The sequence below is a fragment of the Paracoccidioides brasiliensis genome (genome assembly GCF_000150735.1).
Source record: "Paracoccidioides brasiliensis Pb18 unplaced genomic scaffold supercont2.13, whole genome shotgun sequence".
Lineage (NCBI taxonomy): Eukaryota > Fungi > Ascomycota > Eurotiomycetes > Onygenales > Ajellomycetaceae > Paracoccidioides > Paracoccidioides brasiliensis.
The window spans coordinates 380,749-391,470 of NW_011371370.1; the positions used below are offsets into that span (position 1 = coordinate 380,749).

The 10,722-nt window shown below is 44.2% G+C and overlaps 1 protein-coding gene across 1 annotated transcript; it reads right to left on the minus strand.

Annotated features, from left to right (window-relative positions):
* Positions 1-2,807: 2,807 nt before the first annotated feature.
* On the minus strand, positions 2,808-3,159 carry PADG_07937 (uncharacterized protein; the record flags this gene model as incomplete). Its single annotated transcript, XM_010764941.1, has 2 exons — positions 2,808-2,966; positions 3,076-3,159. The coding sequence occupies 2 exons, from the start codon at positions 3,157-3,159 to the stop codon at positions 2,808-2,810; spliced, it is 243 nt and encodes an 80-aa protein (XP_010763243.1).
* Positions 3,160-10,722: the final 7,563 nt, after the last annotated feature.

A 10,722-nucleotide genomic window follows, 5' to 3' on the forward strand; every position in this document is an offset into this window, starting at 1 on the left:
TATCCAAAAAGTCCAATGGACACCGTGAACACACTGCGACTCTTAGCAGTATCCAGAGCCGGGGTTTCCACTCCGGCCTATCCATCGCAGTCCAGCAGCTACCAACAACCGCATCTGCTGACATGCCCCAAAATGAGCGGGCGGACCGCCATTGCAAAAAGCGGGAGGGACGGACGGAATACAATGAATGCCCATTCACATCCGCCTCGGATCACAGGACCACATCTGGTGTGTGAGTGATCTTAATGCAGTTATGCAGTCAATACAAACAATCCTGGCAATGAAATCAGCCAATCGAGGGGTGAATGCTGGGGGGTGGGGGGGGGGGAGAAGGATATCAACCGGCGGCGATGTGTGTTTTGTAACGAGCACTTAACTATATAACTACGCACTTGTACCTAATTCCCGCCCCATTCTGTCTCCGCAGCTACTTGCGTGGGCTTCATTGTGACTCCGCCTATCTAGGCTAAAATCCCTCCACCGCTATTTTGTATTTTACACCGCATTTTCTTTCTTTCTTTCTTTCTTTCTTTCTTTTTCTTTTCTTTTTTACTTCAATTTTGGATATATCTGTTGGCCGCACTCTTATTCTGTCTTTGGATTATCACTGGTCTGTTTCAAGTACTATATTCCATCATCCTGCTTCCAACCGCCAATATCGGTTAACAAATAAGAGGAGGGAAAAAAAAAAAAAAAAAAAAAAAAAAAAAAAAAAAAAACCGAAAATCTTGTCCAGCAATCTCACCGGGAATATATTCATGTGAGAGACCTGGTGTTCATCAACTCCCTGCAGATATGCACCCCAGAAACCTTGCAGCGAATTAGCGTGACATTGTGTCAGACCTTTCGGCAATTCTCTCTCCGCGATACTGTGATACATCTCAAAGAGCTGGCGGGCAGGGTTGCGAAATGCGTGATTGACGGAGATGAAGAGTTGAGCTATGCGCCTGTGAGCGGGAAGTCCCATCCTAACAGTGCGTAGATAAAGAAGGTCCTTAATCTGCCCTATCCCGCATCCTGCAGTAGTTGCGCCATAGTTGGCGAATCCCTCCGTCCTACAACATCCAACCTTTCAACTGCCTCACGGGGGCCGGATGGGCTACTGGGGTTGTATGGATACGACCAGAGTTATTGATGCATCAACCACATCTACAACGTCATTATTTCCATATAGTTTTCGCTTAGTTATATTTTCTCTCCTTTCTTTTCTCATCTTTCTTTCTTTCTTTCTTTCTTTTTTTTTTTTTTTTTGTAATTTTATATGTTATATGTTATATTTTATTAATTCTCCCCCCACCCTTCTTCTTTTTTGTCAGTTCTGATAGGGTGGATCGTCGCGAACAGCTCTTGATCTATGGGGGATGTGTTATGTAACTCTGTAAACCCCCTGAGACGATTAATTTATCGTTACCGGTAAAACAATGATGATATCAGTCATTTCATATTCCTCGTCGGAACTGAGGAGGTAGGAGGCTGTTCATCTTATATGAGCCGAAGCTGATTGAGGGCACCGGCATTTGAGAAACCCAATCCTTGTAGTTAAGGTTCGTAGCTAACTATCTTGTCAGGCGAGAGACACCTAAATATAGGGTTCCGGAAACAGGCATATACAAATACGGCAATTTAAGCTCCATATCGCGTGAATCTTATCAGACGAATGGTTAACAGATCATAATTACCAAGGTACCCTAGATGAATTTACGGCGAACATTCAGATCATGCACAGAGACAGGGGGGATAGCAAGGAAACGACACGTGTATATAGTTAGTTATACATCGAATCGTGACGGTTTAACCCGCCAAACTTTCGTACTCAGAAACTGTTGCTCACAACAACGGCCAAAGTTCTCGAGTCGACCTATATATTTTTAGAAACAATGCCTCTTACTGGGGCCCACCAATGATGTAACCGGGTGCTTGAACCTGAATAACGTTCATGTTTTATTTCAAAGCTTCCCTCAAAAACTGTGGACTTCGAAAATATACCGGGATCCCCCTCCCCCGAACTGCTGGCCGGCAAACTGTATTGTCATAACCTTGATAGATCGAATCTCACCAGATTTGCCGGAAGATCGACTTTTTAGAATACGCTGGGAAACGTAAAGTTTACATAGTTAACGAAGGAGGAGCCCGGGGGGGGGGGGGGGGGGTGGTGGCTATTTGGTCTAGCCCGGGAATACACCCCCCAGTTCCTGCGGATATATGCGTACAGCCAAGTATTTCCGTTGTAGATAAGTACGTTGAGAGACATGATGTTCTGTACCTTGCAGACAGGTAGCAGATCTGGCTGTCAGGCTTGGATCTGGTCAACTACGGGGAGAACTTGAGGAACGGTGAGAGGAGCTTCAGCGGCTAAAATATAGTAGCCCGTTTTCTTCTGTGGCACGAAGTAGACTTGAGGAGACCAGGTAGTACGAAAGCTGATGCAGCTCAAGCAAGCAGAATACTTGACAATCCAATGATCTGGGTGTGAGTGTGCTGAAATCTCCTCAAAATGGAGACGTCGGTGTCGATATCCTGGGTTTTGGCGGGTCAACTCGTAGGCAAATCTACTGGATAGATAGGGCGGTTGTGTTTTCAGCCAACTGGAAGATTTTCTAGTTTAAGACGACGAATTGGCAGAGATTCTGTCAAAGGGTTGCTCGTCAACATTAATGGGATTTTCGGTTTTTAGATGGCAGATTCGTAGTTCTTATGAGAGATGCATTTATCCAAGCCTGAGTCCGTCCAAAGACAATCCATACGAATCACATTTTGAAAGATGAATAAGGTGTTAACCAGAGGTTCGAAATAATGGCCTTAGCAGCTTAAGCTCCAGATGCAGATGTATTCCGTTTTGAGTTGAGTTCCCTGTTAGGAGAGCGGACCGTAGGCATCGGCGAACATTTTGCCTGTGAAATCTCTCGGAAAGGGCCGTAGGCGATGAAGCCCCCAGCCGAGATTTGGAACATGCGGTCGCCCGACAGCTTATTGTGTGTCAGATTCTTACTCTATACAACCCTCCGTGTATCAAGTTTCCGGCCACTGGACCTAGCCCGCCTGATAATACGCGCGCTTCAACACACACACACACACACGGAGTGGATCCTGGGGTATTTTGAGATGGAATATGCTAATGATGATGGTGGTGGTGGTGGTGGTGGTGATGATGATAATCATAATCATAACAATGAGTATAATAATAAGGAAGTAAAAACATGAAACAAACTGTCAACAGGACCGCCGCTTCTCCACACCCCGTTGGAGTTCCCAGTCCACGTAACTCCGTTTGCCAGCAGCAGAAGCTGCAGCGGCGACGGCAGCGGCGGCTTTTGACAGTGTAGCTGATGCACAGAAGAAATGGAGTTTAACAAATATCAAGAGTAAACTTTACACCACGGGTCCACGGAGTCTGGTTCCGTTCTGAAAGGCTAAAATGAACCTGATGACGTGAAGCATTTTCTTATTTCTTTCAGGATTCACTTCTTTCGAATGCGTCCTCAACGTTCTTGATTCACCGGGGTTTGCCATATGATCTGTCTGTTGATGATGATGATGATTGCCGTGGCATTAGGTAGATCAACTATCAGACAATGTGAGCCATTTTTAAAATTGTGAAAAGGGATTGAATAAAAAAAAAAAAAAGAAAAACAAAAAAAACAGTTCATGATTCATGGTTAAATTAAGCAAGGTTTTGTGCAAGTTAGAGTGGTTGGTTTAGTTAACTTAGTCTCTATGAGGCATAATGTTGAAGCATGATTTTAAAATTTCAGCTGGAAAACCTTCAGTGTCTCATTTAAAACAACTTCTACTAGTCAAACACACACACACACACACACACACACACACACACACACACACACATTTGTTATATGCTTTTTTGATGAGAGTGATATATCATATTTCTCAGGTTCGAATTCTAACCTAACTCTAACCCACCTGTAACTCTGCTGTTGAGGGCGATGAGGTTGATGAGAGATGTAGTAGTAGCAATCGTCTGATGGGGTGTAACTTGTAGACTGTTGAGTGTAGACCAGAGTTGATCAGGGTTTTAAATAAGTGGGGCCCAAACTCCTAAGCCACGTTCAACTTGTGTAAAATCACATTCCACTGCAACCTTATATTCTCTCAACTTAAAGGAATCGCAAGTAAAAAATTATGATAAATAAAAGAAAATACCAATGACAATAATAATAATAATAATAATAATAATAATAATAATAATAATAATAATAATAATAATAATAATAATAATAATAATAATAATAATAATAATAATAGAGGGCACGGATAACTTTTCAGATGACGCTCATCTTGACCGTATAGTAGCTCATTTCCATTGGAAAATTTTTGGGGGAAAAAGAAAGGCACAAAGAAGAAATCAGCTGCTATCAGGAAGAAGGTGATTGAGAAACTGCCTCGGTAAATGGTCATATTAAACGCGCATCAAAGTTCCCAGCCCAAGCTTAAGGCCAGAAAGCCAATTCCAAGAACCCCCCCAGTTGGGCTCCCAGGCAGCAGCAGAAGATGAAGAAGATGTTGGAAAATCGAAATCGAAATCAAGAAAAAAAATAAAAAATAAAAAAGAAAAAAGAAAAAAAGTTTTAAAAAGAGAGCCCAGTGATGACACAGAAATGCAACTAGCTGCCTACACGAAACTTAAAACGCAAACTAATTTCCTGCACGAGCGGGCCGCGCCTCTTTTGCTGATCCATTCTGCTTGGATCATGTGCTGTTTCAAGGATCGGAGATACGATAAACATTTCTGTTACGGGCCCACCCCACCACGCATGGTTGGTGACATAGGGCCCACAGGAAAAGTAAAATGTAACAAAAATTGTGTGGCTGTATGCCTTCTTTTTTTTTTTTTCTTCTTTCTTCTTTTTTGTTTTTCTTTTTTCTTTTTTCTTTTTATTTCTTTTTGTGGTAGTTTTTCTTTTCTTTCCCATATTTTCCTGCTTGTGTTTGCTACAGTTTTTCGGTAAACGAAACTCCGTTGTATCATGTCGGTTTACCCGGAAAGCCAAGGCAATCAACACTAGCATACTAGATACGGTTTGATATCAACGTAAGCCGGCTTTTGAGTTTTTGAGTTTATTCGGCAGAACGGTGGACACAAGGTGTTTGGGCGCAGGTAAGATAGGTAGGTCTCTTGGAGAGATCATATGTACAAATCTTTTTCCGATGCTCCTCCTCTTGTTACATCGATGCATACCCAGATTCAGCTGCCGGGAGAATGGAGCCTTAAAAACCAGTTACTTCGATAGATGTTGCTCGATGTGTGCATGTTTCAGCGCGGCCTTTTCCGTTATCTCAGCGACACACACCCTCACGTAATATCCCCCTCTCTTCCTTGACCATTAAGAAATAAATACAAGAGATTTACATGTTGCGGCCAGGGAGGGAAGAGAATCAATTATTGGGTTAGGCCGGCGGGGGGCTGTTTGTCGGCGCGCGCTTGAATTGGCTCGGGGAGTAAGTAGTCTATACAGAGTACGGGTCATAGATAAACTAAGACGGGCTGGTGGTGAACGAATTAACCGTCTTCTTTCCTCCGGTGAGAGAGTGGAGAGGGCGGATTCGGTGGAGAGTGATGAATAATGGAAGGATTCACTACGCGCTTTTATCAATGGAGCCGATACCCATCAGCATTAACCGGAAGGGCCCCATCGGCCCATCACCTCATAGCTCCTGTGGCCCCCGTTTACGGAGGATACCTGAGACCTGTGTCTGTCTCAACGGTTGGGAGGCGGTCAAGGCGGTCAAGTTTAGTTTGGTGCCTACCTATTTCGAGCGGGTCAACACATCATCATAGATGAGTCCACTAACTACTGCACGCTAAGTCAACCAATTACTTTTTCTTTTCTTTATTTTATATTTTTTTTTTTTTTTTTTAAAAAAAAATTGATTTATTTTCTTTTTTTCTCTTCTTTTTTGTTGGTGTTGTTGATGACATGACCGCTGCCCGATTTCCCTAATTCAGGAACTGAGAGGTGGGAGAGAGTTGTGGCTCACAGATATTTGCAACACAGACATGGGCAACTCGACCGGATGGGCTCTGGATTTGAAACGAATAAAAGCTTCTTTGTTCGCCTCCTGTTATTTCGCTACATTTGTTGCCTCATCCTGGCCTCCCCTACAGTCAGTTCGTTTCATAGCTCTTTTCTTCCTGTACGGGGTTGTCGTGTGGCGGGGGAAAGGGGAAGGGGGGGGGTGCATTTGTATGCTGATTCGTTAAGGGCTAGGGTGGAGATCGGTTTCCTAACCTTGGGAGATGTTTTGCTGGTCGCGGTCGGGTCGGGTCGATGTCTTTCTTCTTGGGATCCATAGCCCATGGATGGTTCCTATTGTGTGGATAATAATGAGGTGATACCAACAAGGACCGGACGGACGTGGGAATTTGTTGTCAATCGGTGGCAAGTTCAGAGGGGGTTGGAGAAGTTTCAAACCCAGAGGGAGCAGGCGTGCGTCAAGAATACTGAGGCCCCGCCGGCCCCGTTGGGAGCGTACGAGTTCGTAGGGCTGTTATATGGGCGGCTTCTATCGGATATCCGCACGGAACTGCTTCTGGCCAAAACATTCTCGTCCTATTTTCTGGTTTAACGAATGGGTCCAAGGATTAGAGACCAATTATGCATAAGAGGGATTGATTGGTTACATGAGACTGTCTTTTGAAGTCTCTTTTTCCCTGTTGCAAGCGAAACTCTGAATATCAATATCGATTTAACCTACCATTCATCATTCCCTTGAACCTTGTTCAGCTCGCGCCTTTTTTTTTCTTCATTTCGTCTTTGAATCCCGTGATATCTGTAGCCCTAATCCGGTAGTTATGGACTTGAGCTATAATAATAATAATTATTATAATAATTAGTAGACATGGATGGTTCCTCGCAAGCCCACTCTGGAACTCCGTGCCCATACTTTTCCCATCAATGGAACGGAAGCAGTCATGTTTTTAATTTTGTTTTTTTCTCCTTAGCGGTGCGGCGGTCGCCGCCGCGAACCTTCAACCTCCCCGTTGAAAGGCAAAACAAAGCAAGAAAGGGGATATAGTTTTAAGGTGAATTAATTCTGCTTGGAGAAAACCCTGGGTGGCCAAAGGGAGGAGGAATCCACCACCACGGACCAAGAAGAGACAAAAGCGAGGACACACCTTTCGAAGGGGACTGGGTTCCACATTTCCTCCCACTCATGGTTGAGCTAATGGTTGCTACCTCAGTTCATCATAACTACCAATGGTACGTACCATTGAGATGGATGGATGATTGATGGGTGTAGCCGTGACGGACCGGCAACCGTCTGCATGTCGGCTACCGCACGGCACCGGACCCGCAGACAGCAAAACAATACGGTTTCAATTAAAGCTGGAAGATCAACTATAACAAGATGTTTCAAAGGAAAAGAGCTGATCAGAAAATACAGCAGCATGGATAAAATGGCTGGGCAACGCTGGGGGAAGAAGCACCATAATAAAAAGGAATGAGCAAGCAACTTTTGGAATGGTAATAATACGTGGGAGTTTATTATTATTTTCATGTGCACAAAGGACAGACACCTGCCCAGCAGAGGGGGGACGGATAATAAACGATGTTGTGTGACATCCCTCGCCTAGATTTCGTCAAGAGTGTTTTTTACTTTTATTATTATTATTATTATTATTATTATTTTTGCATTTTATTCATTTATTTATTTTCTTGCATTTCTTCGTCTTTCTATTCGCCTGGCTTCATCTTGTGGCGTAGGGTTGCACCGGCTGGTTGGGTCATATGCTCATCATCATCATCAGCAGCAATCATCGTGGCTCTTTGCTCGGTGTTCATCAACAACCTTCGACTTCGATTCGAGGAGGAAAGCCACGATTTTAGCTTCACGCTTTGCAATTCCTGTTTCCAGTTCCTGATTCGAAGACACCCTTGTTTTTTCTGAGATGGTTGGTATCCGGGTGTTACATGGATAACAACAGCGGCTTATGTAAAATACGTCTGAACAATCATGTGTCGGATTGGTTTCTTATTTCTCTTTCAAAATTCTTTTCTTTTTTTTTCTTTTATTCTTCTTTTCTTTTCTTTTCTTTTTCGCGGTGACGACACTGATAAGCCACTGGGAGAAGAAAAGAAAAGAAAAAGAAAAAAAAAAAAACGAAAAGCTAGATCCGGGGACATGTTGGGGCTGTGATGGTTGCAGGTTCGGGGGGCCACAGTCAGGGCTTGTAGCTTGTCCTATACCATCGACATCATTGTGCATATGGACAATCAGCTGAACGTGTCGTACCTAAGACTAGCGACGGGACCCAACTTTTTGTGTGCCCAACGAATAATGCTTTGTCGATGATTTGACTGATCCTCTGGGGCTTTGACAGGGAGAGTGAGGCTGTACCTGACCAAAAAAAGTTGTCGTCCCAAGCAGGCGGACATGAACTATAATAACGCAGTTATGGCGTAAACACAATGACCGCAACAAAAAGTGGCCCCGCCCGAGTAGATAAACATGGGGAAAGTAAAGTGGCAGCTAAATGCATTATTCTTGAACCAGGATTTCAGGCTCAACCCAAAAGTTCCCACACGAAAAATAAAAAACACGGTTGAGGGTACGAACTAAACTATATTATTGATTGGGGGATGAACCAGACTTTGGATCGAGAGGTCCTTGAACCATTTCATTGTTGGTATCCCCAAACCACGCAGCCCCCCAGCGACTTCCAGTCATTCCATCCCTTCACAGGTGTGTGTGTGTCTTATAATAATATTCCTTCCGTCATTCCAGGACTCGATCAGCAGCTGCCTGCTCCGTCCCTGGGCAAATAATATGGAGGCCCACCCCAAGGTTCCATCCACCACCGATCGCCCGGGGGGGGGGGAGGGCGAATGGCAAGTTATGGGATGTATCCGTATGGTAAAACACATTGACGGGTACTGTCCGGTACGGTACGGGTTGTGTGTGTTGTACGGTATAGCCCCAGACGGGATTTCCAACCGGCATACCCACTGCGGCAAACCGTGTTACCATTGGCCGGCGGCAGGAGATTCCAGCGGATTGCCGTGTAATTGGCGTTGATCAGGGATGGTGTTCTGGTATGTAACGGCTGTATTTTGAACATTGATTCAGCTGTAATGATAATGATGATAATAATAATAATAATAATAATAATAATAATAATGATAATAATGATAATGGTAATAAAATAATCGGGACAAAAAGAAACCAGTGGTTTTCTGCCTGCCAGCCTGCCTGTCTGTCAGATTGGAACCCTATCCATATAATGACGCTGGTGATTTATTGAAGGCTACTGATGACGGTGCGTGCTCCACACCATCTATATAACCTTTTACTGTTCCCTTCCTCCTTCAGCCCAGTCAGCCAAGACCAGCAAGAGCGGATACTTCCCCCGCCGAAACCGTGAGTAATACCTTAGATACAAGATACCTTAGATACCTTGGATACTTTTGGTTCGGTGTTTCTGGTACGGGAGATACCAAATACTTGATCGTGTATTTTCCGTTGATTTTATTATCCGTATCGATTGGTCTTTTGATGAATTCTCATTGATCGAACGCTCGTAATCTTAGTATAATATCACACCTGTTTTATGGTGCTGGCAGGATTGTTGTTGTTGTTGTTGTGGTGGTGGTGGTTTTTCCCATGTAGCTCAGAACAATTTTTTATTTGTGGATTTCTCCCGCTTTGACTATTCCTCGCCCCTTCAGCAGTTACGGAGAGGTTTATCTGAACTCTTGCTGTCTCTGTCGCTGCGGTTATTTTAGAATTTACTGCATTGTGGATTTGCTTCAACAAGGTTTGTACGGCCGACCCATGGTGCAGTTCCCTTCCCCTTCCCCTTCCCAAGCAGGCCCTTTAGAGTCTAACGAGTTCCATGGGGCAGAAGATCCGGCAGTTGTCATAATTTCTTCTTAATCCTAGGCTAGGCTATGAAAGCTATTATTGTTGAAACTAATCACCTGCTGCTTGCTGCTGCTGGTTGCTGGAAAGGGGGGGGGGGGAGAAACGGAGGCATCCCACGGGAGCATAATAATTAGGCTGGTGGAGCTTTTATTTTTTCCAAGAGGAAGAAAGCAAAAAGGAAAAAGGTACCAGTTAAAAAAAAGGTTGATTTGATGCCTCCAGATCTAATTCGATCGTCCTTTATTCTCCGTTAATAATTCATCTTTTATTTTTCTCTCTGTTCAGCTTCGTTTACCCTTTCCCTTTTCTTATTCCCATCTTTGCCTCGTGATAGCATCATTTTGCTGCCTCTCCCTTTGAAGGCTTTCGATCTCTTCTTTTTTCCCTTTTCTTCTCTTCCTCCCCTCCCTTTCCCCCCCTCCCTCCCCCCCCCTTCTCCCCTCCCCCCCCTTCTCCCCTCCTTTTTTCTCCTTCTTGCTGCTTGCTCACTCCGGGGCCATACATTTCTCGAGGGTATATTCTTCTTCTTCTTCTTCTTCTTCTTCTTCTTCTTCTTATTCCTCTTCTTCCTTCTCTTCCTCTTCTTCTTTCTCTCTCTCTTGCCCCTTTCCCTCATACCCATCTCACTCCCTATCCGGCTCTCTCTCTCTCTCTACTACATCTCCCGTCATATATATTCACAATCTTGTTATACCACCTGTTGTCTTCTGCCCTCGTTTCAGCTTTTCTGAGACTCCTTTTTTTCATTTGTTCTGTTTCTTCCTGCCCTTTCCCCACTCCATCCCCTGTTCCATCTCCCCTCCCTTTTTCCCCACCATCTGAACGGGGGAGAAAAGAACAGCA